This window comes from Xenopus tropicalis, chromosome 4, assembly GCF_000004195.4.
Source record: "Xenopus tropicalis strain Nigerian chromosome 4, UCB_Xtro_10.0, whole genome shotgun sequence".
NCBI lineage: Eukaryota > Metazoa > Chordata > Amphibia > Anura > Pipidae > Xenopus > Xenopus tropicalis.
Genome location: NC_030680.2, coordinates 122,142,749 through 122,160,105, shown reverse-complemented (window position 1 = coordinate 122,160,105; position 17,357 = coordinate 122,142,749). Strand labels below are relative to the sequence as shown.

The 17,357-nt window shown below is 40.1% G+C and overlaps 2 protein-coding genes across 2 annotated transcripts; one reads left to right on the top strand and one right to left on the bottom strand.

Moving 5' to 3' along the window:
• Window positions 1-1,542: 1,542 nt before the first annotated feature.
• Window positions 1,543-5,977, bottom strand: polr2f (polymerase (RNA) II subunit F). The gene is given in 5 exon segments (NM_001006887.4): window positions 1,543-1,761; window positions 2,144-2,215; window positions 3,515-3,645; window positions 3,928-3,997; window positions 5,866-5,977. Coding segments are annotated over 5 exon segments (384 nt in total). The 5' UTR covers window positions 5,886-5,977; the 3' UTR covers window positions 1,543-1,670.
• A 621-nt stretch (window positions 5,978-6,598) lies between these two features.
• On the top strand, window positions 6,599-13,010 carry c22orf23 (chromosome 22 open reading frame 23). The gene is made up of 7 exons (XM_031901086.1): window positions 6,599-6,629; window positions 7,535-7,650; window positions 8,839-8,901; window positions 9,764-9,949; window positions 10,464-10,595; window positions 10,833-10,933; window positions 12,574-13,010. The coding sequence occupies exons 2-7, from the start codon at window positions 7,548-7,550 to the stop codon at window positions 12,661-12,663; spliced, it is 675 nt and encodes a 224-aa protein (XP_031756946.1). The 5' UTR covers window positions 6,599-6,629; window positions 7,535-7,547; the 3' UTR covers window positions 12,664-13,010.
• Window positions 13,011-17,357: the final 4,347 nt, after the last annotated feature.

The window sequence follows — 17,357 nt, the reverse complement described above, 5'->3', positions numbered from 1 at the left end:
GACCCAGTGACATCAGTCATTCTCATACTGTTACCTAAGACTATGACCTTAAAAGTTGCTAAATTTCTGTAAGGTATAATGTTTAGAAACTGCAGATCTGACTGCCAATTGTATTTGTGAATTCAACGTAAAAAATATACGTTACAAAAAAAAAAAAAAAAAGAATAACCTCATTTTGCAGCTGTGGAGGAACGATACAGCCACAGAGGTACAAGTTAGATGACACTATTAACCAATAACATCTGTATTTATTTGTTCCAAAGCAACTACAAGGTATAGCACTTTTCAGTGCATGCTGGGGATCTAAGCACATTAGTCACATGATACACGGTCATAATAAGCTAATTGTCCGTTTCAGATAAGGCAGTCAGATGACTTGCATATAACCCAGCAAATCACAAACACAGCCAGAGCTACTACCAGCCGCAGAAGAAATTCCAGAGAAACTGGTCCTTGTAACGAAAGCCAGTTTAACTCTACTCATGCCAAGAGAACCTGCCTAGATTATTACATCTGCTGCCAAGACACTAAATACATTTACAGGAGTAGGCAATTTATTCTCTATAAAGCATATAATCTTAAGCAAGCAAATTCAAAATCCACCAATGTAGTATTTACTTCAAATGAATATGCTGTGCCAAGTTATAAGCAAACCTGGATCATTCCAATGAAAATCTAACCAATAATGCCTTGGCAGAAGGCAGAAAAATCAATCAATCAGATAGTTTCAAGAAAGGTTTTTTTTGTGTGTTGTACAAATGAAAATACAAAGCATTGTATTAACACATACTAAAAATGATGATCAAGGGATTGGTCAAAATTTTTACCAACAACTTTTTTTTTTTTCCTCTGGGTTAAAATAGAGGCTGCATCGATGTCACATGGGTGACAAACTGAATTTGACTGATGTGTACTTGGTTTTCAGCCTCAGCATCTATGTTACTGGGATGCCAGTGGCCTTACACAGGGCACAGAAGACATTCAGGGATATAGAATGAATTCGATAGTCAGAAGGATGTACTAGAAGTCAGATTAAAAGGTCTGCGCTGTTGAGCTGAAATATCAGTGTGAGGAATATTTAGCGGCAGTGGCCATCAGTAATGTAGCACCTGGATCAGTGCTAGCTTGTTCCCCAGGTGTGGCAGGAACGTAGAAGCAGCCGAGCGCATATTTGGCCAAACAAAGAGTGGGATTCATCCTGGTTTTTGATACTCCTGAGAAAGGTGTCCCCTCCATGGGCATTTCCATAGCAACAAGTGCAGAGACATGGGCATACAATGGCTCCTCTGTTCTACCAAAAAAAAACAGGTAGATGGTGGGGGAGGTTTTGAACATTTTTGGAAGCAAACAGGTGCATGCTATTCTCCTTGCATGGAGCTTAGAATTCATCCTGTCGCCCAAGTTTTCTAGTCACTAAATGGCCTATAGGCTGTCAGTTTTGTTACTATCTAAAGGCAGTCTCTGCTACAAAAAGTAACCCTTCCTTTTAGCCTGCTCTCTCTTTCTTCAGCAGATATTTATCAGCAAACAGATAGCTGTGTGTGAGGGTCTTTTGTGTTTTTATTAAATAAAGCATTTACATAAAAAACAATTATGTACAACAAGACAAAAGAGAATAAAACTGGTGTCAAAGATTTCAGGCTTGGAAAGTCAAGGACTGACGACAGGTCTTAGTCGGTAATGATGAGTTCATCCACCCCCCAGTCCTCATAACTGCCGTCTGGAAGGTAACGTCGTATGATTATAGGGATCTTTCTGGCTCTGTGGGAACAGAAAGAAACTTTAGAAGATCACTAGAATATACAAGCATCCTCAATTATATGTTAGCTTGCAAAGAATCCCAGTAGTTGTAACTCAGAATTTGCAGTCACAAACTGGCCTTGAAAGAGGCCAGTTAGAATTTGCAAATATATATCCATTTCCATAATAATATGGGTTTTTGGTGTTGGTTTTAAGTCATACCTCAATTTTCTCAATATTGGAAGTTCCTGAACATAAACCAAAGCTAGATACTATGAAAATTGAAAAGTATTTCAAAATTGCAAACAAAGATTCATGCAAACCGTGTTTAGCATACCCAACTGGCCTCTGTCAGGTGGAGGTTAGACAGTTACATATTCTCTGGCAGATGAGAAAAACTTACTTAAGTTCCTTCATGGCAATAAGTAGGGGGTCCGTTTCTCCTTCAAGCTCCACCATGACAGGGGCACACATCCTGTATTAAAGAAGGAGGACAAAAACTGAGTGAGGGTGGTAGGAACTAAGTGAGGCTCTCTCTAAATGTTTTATAAAAGGACTTATTCACATAACCTGAGAACAGGAGCAACAATAGCAAATAGGTGGTCAAAAAGAAATCAACTTTCAAAGACAAGCTAAAGCCATAGTTTGCGCTGAATTCTGAAACCGGCACTTCTTAATTTCATTGAGAAAATAAAAGAAGGTTACTCACTGCTACACAGTCCTATTCTGCTCCATGCCAAAATGAAGTGTGACCTGTCAGGATTACTTAAACGACCATTGTCAGTCACTTAATAGAGCTCTTTGGCAGTCAAAAGGAGAGCAAACTGCCATGACACTACAAACCATTAACACTCCAGTGTTCTGTACTTAAACGCTCAGCAGCAGAGCACTTGAATCAATAAAACGTGGGTTTTTGTTCTCCTTTTAAGTGGTGCAATGCACACATGATTTCACTATACTATAGTGTAGCCAGAGAATGATATTGCTATATTATATATACAGAAATCTTATTTTGTTATGTTATAACCAAAACAAGCTTTTTCTATACTATATTCCAGTACACTGTTGCTTTGCTGCTCTGGGATCCTATGTTAAATTGCAGTCAAACAAGGAGTCCACATGTTCCCCACATGCTTGCGTGGGTTTTCTCTGGGTATTCTGGTTTCTTCCTATACTCAAAAAATATACAGGGAGACTAATTGGTTTCTGATAAAATTAGACTGTAAGCTCCACTGAGCAGGAACTGATGTGACTGAAGCACAATTTCTGTAAAGCACTGCGGTGCTACATAACCTATAATCATAGTATTATAGTATCACCAAAATCACCATCATCACTGGGGGGTGTCAAAATGTTAGCTTAACAGAAACCCCCAGCCAGTACTCCTGTTAGCAGAAAACTGCACCGCCCAGGGTGTAAGCGAATGAGTGTTCCTCTTCATCCTTCTTGCATGCGTAGTAGAGTGAAAAGCCAAACTTTAACGCATGCATGGGCCCCAGGATTACTGCAAAAGGAGAAGGAAGGAAGATAATTGCTCGCCTGCATTTACCCGAGTCAGTGCAGGAGTACCGGTTGGGGGTATCAGGTAAGCAATTACAATTACTGGGGGCTGCCTAACATGTGGCACCCCCTAGTGATTTAGCTGTTCCTTCTCATTTAAAGTGATATTTAGGAACAGGCTCTTATTGTAACAATGAAGGTGTGTTCACATTAGTCCACATGGAAAGTGCTGGGTGAAATGTGCTCTTTCCATCACATATAATCTTTTACTTACGCTATTTGCAGGGCACGAGTTCCCAGCACACGGGCCCGCTCATATTTTGTCATGTAATTGGTGGTGATGCGTTTCTGGTTGGCCTGCTGGCCTTCCCCAGCTGGAAGAATTGCCACATTCTCCTGGTCTTCCTGCAATACAAAACCCACCAATTGTTACATAGAGACCACAAAGGAAAACTTCTGGTTGTAGTCCATTGAATGTCTGTGTCTTCTAGTTCTACTTTACCCACATTAACAGTAAGATATTAGAACACAAATTTTGTATTAACAAAACATATACATATATATATATATGAAACACCTAGAAGTTTCCATTTTGCGCTGAGCTTTTTAGTATAAATAATTATTTGGACTATTGCAATTTCAGTAAAGAAAAACCAGGCTGTTGTGGAACAAAAGAACACCACCTACCTCTTCTGCATTGTCCAAATCATCAAGTCCCTCATCCTCTTCGACATCATCAAAATCATCTCCATCAAAGCTGCACACCAAAACAAATACATAAGTGAACAACTCTTGGCATAATTTCCTCCCTTCTGTACTACATTGTCAGGGTTTGGTGCTTAAAATAGACTTTGAGTTGATAATGATAACTGATACTTACTGTATCATCCATGGTAGCCAGTCCTGTAACTTGCAATAAAATACATGGGACTGTATATTTTTCTAGAATGTTGATAAATAATCAATGTAATAAAATGCAAAGTAGAACTTTTCAATGTGACTGCTGTTAGGAAATAAGGCCTTGTACAGGTTGTGTCCTACTGTAACTATGGAAAAGGCCTCTGCTGGGGAAATACACCATAAACTCTGGTCATTTGGACTTAAATTCACCAAAAAACAGGGGGGAGGGAGAGGAATGGACAAATACCTTATAGATTATTAAAAATAAAAGAGTGATATGCAACACTGCTATAAATTATCTTAAATATATCACCAAAGTCAATTGTTTTAATCAAATTTAGTCACTGTCACAGTAGCATCCAAAACAGAAAATAGAGCCCCCTCCATTATACAATGACCACTCTGTTAGAAAGAAATCTGGGCACAGAGTTCTAACAGCGACCCCTTGTGCTTTTTTTCTTCTGGTCAAATTACAAGCAACAGCCATGACTATGATATGTGAGCATCAGCCCTTGTAAGTAGGGAGTACTGGCCTGGGTACAGTTTCGTAGAGCTTTATCTGAATAAAAGGTCTGTTAAATGTTGCCCTCTTATATTTCAATGTACATAAAAGTGCTGCTGCTATTTAACAGATCAAAAATATTTATTTGTTATATTACCTATGGTGCCATCAAGAAAAAATGCCGGGACAGAGGTGATACCAGTTTGCAGGGATATATGTATTTGACACACATATGGGCACATACAAACAGGTTGCTCTTTGCTCATTCCCTATATATATATATATATATATATATATATATATATATATATATATATATATATATATATATATATATATAAAAATTTTTTTTTTTTTTTTATATTACTGGGATGTCAGATGAAGTTATTATCAATATGGCACCATGAGATTGGAACCTGCTCCTGTTCCTACACACCTGATTGCCATTCTGCCTCATGGCTCCAAAAGCAGTGTGATAATTAGGAGTACATTTAAATAAAACAGTATTTGATGTATGAGAAGCAACGCAGAGAGTGGCTGGGCCATAGAACTGAGACATATACATGGTGCCAAGGGGCAGAAATACTCAGCTGTAACTCCTCACAGAAAGATCAGCATTTTAGTGAATCATTCTGGTGCAATGGCTGCTACATATCTGCCCTGCAGCGTCTCCCCACCTGTATGAAAGCGAATTTACTATTATAGTCTGGAAATAGATATTCTTGATTCTGGCATAAACATCCTTGGGGTTCATTTACTAATAGTGGGCAAATTAGCAGCTGGTAAGTAACCCATGGCGACCATTTGCTGTCATTATTGTAACTGCTGATGGCAGAACATAATCACTGACCTGCTGGATTAGCGCCTAGGTACCAACTTGCCCCCCGTTAGTAAATGAGTGTGCTTATAATTCAGTACAGGGAATAACACCGTTATGCAGCTTTGTGGGTTCATGACCTGGAAAATTTGTCCATAAACAATGAGATTTCATGACTAAACTCGGCAGTATATTATATATTATAAACAATTACACCGCCCTCTTGTAATCGGGGGCCAGTGTTCCCTTACAGTGTTAGTACCGGGCGGAAGGAGATGAAGGGACACTGTATGAGCCATTCCCACATGGCACTAGCAGCTAGGAAGCCCCCAGCCCGTACCGTCGGCCTGCCCAGTGAATATCACCGCCCCACCCTTTATTATAGTAACAATACAAAGCGACTCACTTGTCCTCGTTGTCCGACATGGCAGCGGCTCTAGGTACCGAGCAGAACCTACTCGCTTTTCCCACACACACACTGGGATAAGTTCGTTGCGGCGTCACGAACGGCCACAGACAGGAAGCGGAAACGTTAAACCCTCAACTTCCTTCCTTGTACGGTTCCCATGGAGACAGGACGCGACTTGCGAGAGCGTTTCGTGTTCGTTATACAGACTGACCGGTGCTGGCTGGCGTGCTGACAGCTTATTAAGGTTAGAGATGGTTTGTATAGATATACACATAGGCAATAATGAATACTATGGTTAGTGCAAGAATAAACATTTAATGTTGTTTGCATTTGGGGTATGTTGACTGTAGCATGGGTATATATGTAGCTGAGGGACAGGATAGTGTAGTTATACTAGTATGGAATAGCCCCACCTAATGGTCATTAATGTGACTATATACTTTATAAGCAGAATCGTGGGCTTCTGCTTAGCTTTTCATGCCTGGCACTCCCATGGTTAATGGTGAGAAATCACTAACATAGTTTTTCTGTTATACATGTAGGGGTTTACCAAAAATGGGCCCTTAGGATAGACACCCCTAGGATAGGCCACAGGGTGGTGATCAGGGACATTGGGATGACTGGGTGCTAAATAGTTAACAGGGAGTATACCTGTAGTTAGGGTTATGGCCACAGGGTGGTGCATAGGCCCATATAAGGGGTTGCAGCCATGTGCTGAGTGGCAGACATTTTGGGGGCTGCTCCAGGCAGGAGTACCCCAGGTACAGTTTAGATAGAAGTTTGGTAATAGATCACTCCAGGAGTGATATGTAGGACACCATAGGTTAAAATGGGCAGACATGACCCCTCCAGGAGTGGTAGTGAGGTTAAGACCTCCCAGCGTTACATCTGCTGGAGTGCAGGGCCACAAGTGGCTAGGGAAGGTGCACCAGGTCACCACTAGTCCAGGAGCTTGGATTTGAGGATGCTTAGTGTGAGTACCGGTGTGGGTCCCTGTGGTGAGGCTTCTAGCGTGAGTACCGGGGAGGGCTCCAGGAGGGGGTGCCTCATGACGCGAGTACCGGGAAGGTCACCTAGAGGGGAGCACGTGGCGTGAGTACCGTGGAGTAGTCCAACAGAAAGAGTCTCAATGAGTAGTAAGGGGATATGCCCTGCACACTGTATCAATAATATGTGCCACTCCTGGAGAGGAATCTGCCTAATATACCGTTGCACCGTTGTCTGCTGTGAGTATCTGCCAAGCCCAGAGGACCACTACCAAGCTGGTAAGGAATAACTCCAAGAGGGAGTGTATTACACCAGGAGTACGTGGGTCCCAAGAGGGGCATAGCAACCTATTAAGTTCCCAGGGGGTGGATTATAGTTACACAACACCATCCCTGGGTGGAGGCACACCATTTAAGGGAGAAATCCCTGTTAACCCCCATAGTAAGCGGGGGCTCAGGACTCCTGTAGCGCCAAGTAAAGACAAGTCAGCAGGTAGTGCCACAGAATCTCATAAAGTGGGCTACATACACAAATTAGAAATTCCCTTTGGTTTTAAAGGGATGGTTCACCTTTAAGTTTTAGTATATTATAGCAGTTTCCTTGTTTTTATTTGTGCATTTATCTATGTCTGCCTAAGGCCATAAAGTGTAATGTTACATTGCCATTATGTTTATTACAGAATCGGCATCACAATGGCAGTCAGGAATGTAAGTACAAAGGTTCCAGTGGGCACAGGGTTTTGGAACAATGCCAAACCTGCTCAATACAGCAAAGAAACCCAGGAGCTGATTCGAGGTAATAATACACTAATGTGACACAAAGTGCTTGCTTTAAATTGGCTCTTGCACAGGGCTCTGAAGTTCTGCTGTATAATTTGCTATATACAGCAGCACTGTACATCTTCAATTTATAGCCACTCAATCACCATAGTTTTGTTTAATGGGATACTTGTTGAGGGTTTATTTGCTATGCAGGCAGATCTTAACACTACAACTGTTTAATAAAATTTGTAAAAAGGGAATAAACAGTGGAATAATCAGTATACACACTGAAAAAGGTGCCATGTATAAGGAGGCATATAAGAAAGAAGGTGGTTTCCCAATTGCACTTAAAGTCTCACGTAGTAACTATACATTTACAGTTTCTTTGGATATTTGTACATGATTATATATGTTGTATATTACACACAGTTTTCCTTTTAATAGCTAAACAGTGTAAAGATCCAGAAGATTCTCAGTTGCAGATTTACATATGATACATGATATAAAGCTTACACCAGCTATCGTGTTCCAGTGGAGCTGTATACTGCCATACACGGATTATCCCAGGCCGGATATCCCCTGCGTGATCATTCTCTTACACTTTAATTAAAGAAGAAGCAACATTTCATGCAGAGTACACCAATTCTAAAAGATCCTTTAAATTCACTTTCCTACAGATATGAGCCCTAAACTTTATAAATGTTTAAGAACTTTATAATGTTTATTAAAATATTTGCTATTTATTATTAAAAAACATATGTTTTGTGCAGCCCCCCCCCCCCACTTGCTGACTAAGCAGTGAAGCTTCATCTGCTTTCCTTATGCCTCTATTTCCTTTTTACATATGGCACCGAAGGAGTATAATGAGCAGCATTACATACAGTGAGCCAGAAGCTGGGTATAATCACAGTTTCTTTTGTTTTCAGCACCAAAAAAAGAAATAGAATAGGGCACTGTTTTCTCTGTTTACTATGCATGGCAAAGGGTTGCATTTCAAGCAATACCCATATGTTTCCATGAAGAAATGTTTGCTGTACTGAGATTATTTCTTTACCAAGATTCTGCGCTACTATATTTTAGTGTCTTATATCTGAAACCTGTGATTCAACAGATTAAGAAAGTAAAAACAATATTCTCTCTTTTATCTAAGCCAAAGTCTAAGCCTTTTACTATAACTTAGCAGTCAGAACATTAGAACATTGCTCACTTTGTGTTTTTCCAGTGATGATGGAAGAATCCAAACTTACAAACTTTCAAAAGCGTCAGATAAAAGAGCGGCTTCAAGGTACGTTTTTTCCCCCTTCTTTCTCTCTCAAAATATATAGTATTGCATATACTGTTGTGCAATAAAATTAAAGATATACATATGCTGCAGGTACAGTCATCTGTTTATTGCAATTACCAGTAGCAATTAGTTAGAAAACAGGTAAAAAAAAATAAACATTTGATTGCCGTAGGTAACTGCACTTGTACAATTTAGCACCCGTATTATTGAAGGGCAGGAAAAGGTAAAATCGCAGGGAGTGCCAAGTTGTTAAGTATTACCTCCCAGTGATTTTAGTTGCTTAACGGTTTCCAGGGCTGGCACTCCTCTTAAAAAAAAAAAAACCACACAGCAGTCCACTGTAATGCTTGATGAACACTGCGTCACAATCTTTTTCACTTCTCCAGCCATCCTTAGAGAGTTTGGGCAAGCACATACACAGTAAAGAACTTTTCTTCAGATTTTTGTACTACGCATGTGCCCTGCATAATTGTCAAAGGGGGTGTATGGGAGAAGAAAGAAGATTGTGGGGGCATTGCTCCACAAGCAGTTACCTGGTCCAGTGCATTTTTTAAAAAGGAGCCCCAGCCTGGGATAGCAGGTAAAGGTGCCTAACAAGTGAGCATCACACATTCCTTCCTCTCTAAAGTAACCCTGCCATACACAGGGTTACTGGCCTATCCATTCTCTTTACCAATAGCTTGTCCTTCCTGTGTCTACACTTTCACAAGGATGCACCCGATATATGAGAGATAATTCTGTTTTTTAATTTAGGGAAAATGTTATCATAAATGGGGACTGTACAGTATATACAACCACTGTAGCTAAAGGCTGGACCTGGAAACAGCTGTACTATAAAAATACATGTACATTTTTTTTCTAGGCGGCGATGCACTACCAGTTCAGTGCCACCCCAGTTCCACTGATTCTGGTAGTAAACGTGCAGCAGCTGCAATCTCCCAGAGACCAAAAGCTACCCTTCAGCCTTGCAGACCAAGATTGCGTCCTGCTGAGAAGTGCCGTGCTGGAGATGCTTATTGTAGAGACAAGTTCCAGCCTCGGCCCACAAGTGAGTTATACCTGGTGCTTTGCATTAATTGGGGTGAAGAACACGGCCTACATAAGACAAGGTTGTGTAGCTCTGTGGAGTGAAACATGCCTTATGGTTGCAATGTCTTGCATATATTTCTACTACAGCGTAAGTGGGCCCTTAGAGTGATGTACTGTAATCCTTTTTTTAACTGATGCCTAGTAAGAAGGCATACTAGCACCCATTCAGATCCAGACAACAGCAAAGTTTCATATTTATCACAGGGTAAAAAGGAAATTTACAACAAAATTTGTAAAATTTTGTTGTGGATATGCTTGTGGCTTTATTGTATTAATTAGCCATATTTTATGTAAAACAGTTGTAGGTTTCATTTGGTTTTAAATAAACTCTTGCATGCATAAGGTCATTTAACTCTGGGGTGACCAATGTATTTATTCTGTTTACACTGTTAGATGTTTTATTCCCTGTATAACTTTTTAACAGCCTTTGTTGGCTTGTATAACAACAACCTAATCCTTTCTCTTCTTTTCAGGAGATCTGAATAAGGAAAAGTGCAGGTTACAAAATATCATGGCAACAGGGAAGGACCTTCCTGCACCAACACGTGTTATTCCACAAAAAGAAAACTGGGAGGAAGAAGGGGAGAAGGACAGATTTGATGAATGTAAGTGATACATGTAGCTGCAATACAAGGTGTAGACTGGGATTATCAAATAGGCCCTGGCATTTCTAGGACACAGAGGCCCAAACCGTACCCCACCAGCCCAAGAAATAGTAACTGTCTATGGCATCTTACTCTGGGCCTGAGGCAGAGATTGTAGTATTGATGGTATTACAGCTGATTTCACAGTTACCCTGTAACCTTTACCTGGAATGAATGAATAAGTGATCTGTCTTGCAGTGGTGGCAGAAGTCCAGGAGAGATGGGACTTCCTTGAAGAAATGGAAGCCTTAGGTAAAGGGAAAGATTACCGAAATATAATCAACACGGAAATCTCACAGGTACTATCTATTCCTTCAAATCACTTAGCTTTTCTTTAAAAATATTATATGCTCGAAAACTTACATTTAAAGTGGACCTGTCACTCAGACATGAAAAGCTGTATAATAAAAGACCTTTTCAAATTAAACATGAAAACACAATACATTTTTATATTAACACATTCAAACCCATTATAAATGCATTTAAAAATCGCAGCTGTCAATCATATACTGCCTGCCCTGCCTCTATGCCTTAGAGGCGGGGCAGACAATTACTTAAACTTTCCATTCAGCACTCACATTCTTCCTACCTTCTCACCATCTAATTGTGTAGCCAGTGCATGGGCATCGGGTCCCCCATTCTGGCACATACACAAGATTTTGGGGTGATACAAAGCTTGCCTTAATAACAGTGCCCACAAAATGGCAGCTGCCTGCTGGCTGTGATTATATATTCCCAAGACCGAAGGAAACAAGATTTATATCAACAAGATTTTCACATTTAGTATGTGAAGTTAATTTTGCTTAACAAACACAAAAGAAATTGGAATTATTTCTTAGGGGGACAGGTCCCCTTTAAGGGAATAAGAATGCTTTACTGAATATTTAGAGAATATAAAAATATATGATATATATATATATATATATGACACTGCTAAAATGTTAACTTTAGTATAGTCCTAATAGTAATCCTTTAATGTGTGTGTTGATATTTAGATAACAACCCCAGACATGCAATAAGGTAAATACAACTGAATAATATTTACAGCATGGCAGTATCTGCAGAATTCTGCTTGGCACTTTTTTTCATGACCACTTATGAGTTAATCCACCAAAATGATCTGAAGGGATCTGAGTCAATGTGCAGAGTGGTCGTGCATTTGGATAGCCTGAATTCACCAGGCCTGGATTGAGATTTAAATTAAGCACTGGCATTCCAAATACACAGAGGCCCAAATAGCTCCTACCAGCCCAATAAATAGTGATTGTCTGTGCCATCTTACAGCAGCCCCTCTGGCATTTGCCAGAATCCAGAGATTGCCAGTGTGGGCCTTTATTGCACCTAACCATATTAGTCCATATTAGTTCCACAGGCAGATCCATAGGGTCACATTTATACATGGCTTGACTTTGCATTCTGAGAGCAGCTCTAATGAGTTTGCATTAGAGTGTGAAACAATCAGTGTATGTGTGGCCATCTGTACTTAAACCTCATTCATTTTACTGCAGAGGTTTAGATAACAGAAATCCATGGTTGGGCCCACAAGGTGCAGTTATTCACGTAGGAGCAATTAACCTTATCCTTTTCTCATTTCTTATCACTAAAGTTGGCCATACATGGGCAGATTTCAGTTACCAATTCTGGTCCTTCAGACTGTGCCTGCATATGGGCACCCCCAACGGGCTTACCTGATTTATATCTGGCCTAAAATTGGGCAGGTTTGATAAAAAAAATGGAAATAATGTATCCCATTGACCTTAGAAGGAAGGATGAGAGACAAGTAAGTAAGGAAAGGAGCGCATACATAATCAGTCACTTCACAGAGTTGCTAATACTCCAAAATCATTATAAAGGAATGCTTTAGTTGTTCATTAACCCCAGGTGCTGTATTATATAGGCATTGCATATTCTTCATTTTGCCATATCCCTTTTACTGCAGAAGTTGCGTGAGATGGAAATCATTGATAAACAGAGGAGCACGGAACTGAAGGAGCTACTGCAAAAGTCAGAGAACAAGCAATTGTCCTAACATGTCCTAGCAGTGTATCGAGCCTACTTGGTGACCACAGATAAAACATTCACTGCCCATATTTTGAATGTCTGACTCTTTGTCCCCACCTACTTGTGCCTGTGGGTTTGCCCTTTTCTCTTATTGCTTCAGTTAATAAATTATATATTGCTTTTTACTGGGCAGATAAGATGGTTGGATTTTTACAGAAGTTACACTGATTGCAATGTGTGTTCTGCACAATCCAATACAGTAAATCCAAAATTTTGAACAGGTGAGCCATTTTCTTTGTTTCTTGACTTCTATAATTGGGAGGGTGCAAATAGTGGAAATGAAAAATAAAAAAAAAAAAGTAATTCTGGTTAAAACTTGTCCTAATTTTTTGTTCTTTGAGTCATGCAGTTCCAGATTTAATTTTCAGAGCCTTTGAACGGCCACAACAGTGCTTGACGATTAATATTTCCACTCATTCATGTTACAGCAGTCCCTCTGGGCTTAGAAAAGTATCAAAAAATATTATAACATTTTGTACAATTTTTAGTATAGGCACGGCACCCTGATGCATATCCAGACTGGGATTCAATATAGGCCCTAATAAATAGTCTGCCCATGGAATCTTACAGCAGCCCCTTTGGTATCTCCAAATTATACAGATTGCCAGTTCAAGCCTGGCCTGATGATCCCAACAGATATCTATGTACTATGGATATCGGTAAGTGCAGATGCACCATATCTGCCAGAGCTTTGTGCAGAAGCCAATGAGGAAATGAAGAGGAACTGTAGCTCCTGCAGTTTCTAAACAAATGGAATAATAGAGGGGCAACCATACTATGTATGGCCCCTTGTACAATATCCATCTGGTTGAACTGCAGGCCTATAGGTCGCATACTGCAGGGGGTTAAGCCATGTATGGCTTCAAGTGTTCAGTCATCTAAATAAACACATAATCTGTAAGGAAATAGTATTTTATTCTCAGTAGTGTTAAATAAATTTATCTTGATCACCTGCCTCTACTTCCTTTCTGGCAGAATATTAGCAGTCCCAACTTGCTTTATGTATACCACTGGAACATTGATAGCCATTAAAATTGACAATAAGTTAAAAATAGTCTTTACATTTTGCATATACACATTTTTGTGGCTTGCCTGTGTCTGCTCTGTCATTTTTACATGAAAATGCTCCAATAAACCACAGGCCATGCAAGCAAAATAACACCAAGACCTCTGCAGATCTGACACTGGGTTAATGGTAAACACTGTGAAATATAATAACAGTTAAAAGTATATGGCAAATCTCCTTCAGTTACCTTTAACAAACACAAAGTATTCTACCCAGAGATAAAATGCACTTGGGCAGATAAAAAAAAATGATAAAAATATGCACAACCCACCTCTCCAGTCGCAATAGAATAATTTTTACAGAAGCCATTAGGCCTGGGGACTTCTGCATATAAAGCGTCCAGTCCTACTGGCTTCTGTATTCTATTATGGTGAGCAAGGTGGGGGTGGGAGCAGAGCTCGGTGGCCTATTTAAACCTCCCTGGGTACAGCATTGCAAAGCATTATGCCCACAATGCACACTAGCACTTGTGCCTAGCCCTTTGTAAATTAGTAAAGTAGATCATATAACATTTAAATGTCTCGCTGCGTGTCCAGAACATTTCTATATTTATATTTTTTCATTTGCATGTTTCAATGAAAGCTGCCATTTGGTTATTAAATGCAGTAACCATTGCATCTGCCACATATTACATTACTATTCTGTACACACAATAAACAACGCATTTACATAAAAAGGAATATTTCCCATTGACACTGAATGTTACTTACAACCACACAGGGAGGAATTCACATCCTGCTGTTTTATTGTGTTCTGCTGCAAAAATGTTTATCTAAACAATAACAAACAGTGCAATAACTTAATTATTAAAAACACAGAAACAGGTGAAAAAAGTAACAGTATTATTTGCCAGGCAGCTTTGCATGGATATCATAGAACAGTTAATGGTGAGATCTGAGTGGATTCCTAGTAGGGAACTAGCACTAATACAAGTCTAAAGTGCGTTGGGACAAGTCTAAAGCACATTAGAGCCAGACCAAAATCCAGATTATAATATGCTTGTTGGCTAAGTGAGTAGGAGGTAAACTGCCAAAGGTTACACATTCCAGTTCCATATCTCAACACAATCAGGTAATTCTAGTTGTACACAATAGCTATACAATGAAACCAAACTTAGATAGTAAAAGGCAAGGTAAATTTGGGCAGCAAGAGAAGCCTGCACTGCAGTCTATAAGAACTGTAGGAATGTGAGGCCCTGCAATGCCAACATTATATTTGTTCATATGGCTTCATCATTTATACAAGTGGTTCCCAAACTGTTGGGCTGGTGCTCCATGGGGCTTGGAGAAGTGGCAGGAGGGCTGAAGTATAAAGGTCAGTTAGGGTGAAAACTGGGGACAGTGGCCATTTGCTCTCCTACACCTGAAAGCCCAGCTTGAAGCTCACTTAAGGCGAGTAATATTTTCTCTATATCTGTACCTATTTTATGAGTTAAAGGAGAAGGAAAGTCTGTCACTTGGGGGTGCTAAAATGTTAGGCACCCCCAAGTGACTTTAATTGCTTACCTTGTACCCTGGGCTGGTGCCCCTGTTAGGAGAAAACCGCACCAGCCCGGGGTAGCTGCGAGCGTGGTCTCCTCTACCTTCTTCGCACGCTTGCGCAGTAGAGTGAAAAGCTGATCTTTAACAAAAAAAGTCGGCTTTTCACTCTACTGTGCATGCGCTGGCCAAGGGATTTTGGCACAGAAGGAAGAAGAAACGCTCGCTGCAGGTACCCTGGGCTGGTGCTGTTTTCTCCTAACAGGGGCACCAGCCCAGGGTAGAAGGTAAGCGAATAGTCACTTGGGGGTGCCTAACATTTTGGCACCCCCAAGTTACTTAGCCTTTCCTTCTCCTTTAAGGCAGTGATCCCCAACCAGTGGCTATTCAGCAACAAGAAGCTCCCAGTGTCCCCAAAGCAGGTGCTTATTTGTAAATTCCTGGGTTGCAGGCAAGCTTTGGTTGCATAAATACCAGGTGTACAGCCAAACAGAGCTCCCGTAGGCTGACAGTCCCTATAGGGGCAACCAAATAGCCAATCATAGCTCTCATTTGGCACCCCCGGAACTAAAGGTTGGACCTTAGAGTAGGGCTTAAACTGAACAACCACTGACTTATTATTGATGCTAATTTACCTTAAACTTATGCCATCACAGTAGGATTGTTCACCTTGAAGCCAACTACAATGCAGATGTTAACAATTTGCAGCCACAAATTTTGTGGTTTCTGAATTTCTTTTCTGCAACTCCCCAGAATGGAGCTGGTTATGTCTATGCAGTTGCTAGGGCTTACTTTTCCTAGCATCCAGACAACAACTGAGAAGTCAGAATGCAAGAAAAGTATGCTATAAAAAGTGTAACAATAAATATGTAGACTTACAGGGAACCAGTTGCTTGGTTGACCCCAATAACCAGAGAAGCAGCATAGGAATGTCATTTACTTAATACTACAGAAAATGGACCAGTTGGAATGTTGCTAATAATAGGTCAGCCTATATTATGGCAAAAGTGGATGTAGGCAGAAGCTAAATTTATCAGTACTTCTGTCAAGTGGTGCTGGGAGTTTATTTTTTGAATTATATACAGCAGATTTTGATTCTCAGCTGTTGCTTCAGGGACAATAAACCTAAAATACACATTTATCTAATACAAATATTCATTTTGTGTAACCCTACCTGTCAACTTGCACTGCTAGGCAGCAGCTACACCACCCTTTTGTTTGAGCAGCTGGGCACTAAGAAATCAGAGCTGAAGGCTCAATGTGATAAGCTGTGAGCTACGGAATGTGCAACCTGTAGCTTTCCTGACCAATCTGCTGTGCTAATCCATCCCATGTCAATGCCAGTGTTATAGCTACCATTAGCCCAATAATAGGGTAAAGCCATTAGGGGAACATTAGAGAATACCTGACCTTGGCTGCAGACATATTGGGAAAGTAACAGTCTTTTTGTAACATTTCTACCTACCTTGTTTATGCTTTGTGATTGCTACGATTAATATAGTCATTTGTATTTTACATTTAAAGGGGATGTAAAGGCATCCCAGTAGGTTAAGGGATTCTTAAAATAATCCTTCAAATTAACAGTTTTGCAAAACAGAATTATAATGTCTTTTTCATATTAATGCATATCTGCTCCAGTACCCCTAGCCACCCCAGCTCCAATGCCATCTTCTCTGTGCAGCATGAGCCAATCAGAAGCAAGTTTACATGGCACCTAGCTTAGTGCAGTCACTCTTAGGCCTGGTGTAAACTGATTTACAATTGTCTCCCACTTCCTAATAGTAATAGTGTCTGACAACCATTTTTGTTTTAGAAGCATTCAGGCCAAGGCACTGAAACAGATTCTGTAGTCAAAATGATAAATTAAATGATAATTAATGTACTGTCTTTTTATAGAGAGTGAGTCTGTCTTTTGTTATGAGTTTGGACAGGTATGTGCACTGTTGCTTTGTTACACACATCTTTTTTTGTACTGACTAAATGGAAGTGACAAATCTTTAAGAAAAAGAAAATACATTCATAGGGATGCAGCAAATCCAAAATTTGGTATTTTTTGGGAAGATTCAGAAGAATCCTTAGTGTTCAATCAAACCAAATCCAAACCCTTAATGTCATGTG

What these genes read in the sequence shown, in the direction of transcription:
- c22orf23 (XM_031901086.1), top strand. Translation starts at nt 7,548, where the DNA reads ATGGCAGTCAGGAATGTAAGTACAAAGGTTCCAGTGGGCACAGGGTTT. An exon ending in AACCCAGGAGCTGATTCGAG is followed by an intron (nt 7,651 to 8,838) that starts GTAATAATACAC and finishes GTGTTTTTCCAG; the next exon opens with TGATGATGGAAGAATCCAAA. An exon ending in GAAGGACAGATTTGATGAAT is followed by an intron (nt 10,596 to 10,832) that starts GTAAGTGATACA and finishes TCTGTCTTGCAG; the next exon opens with TGGTGGCAGAAGTCCAGGAG.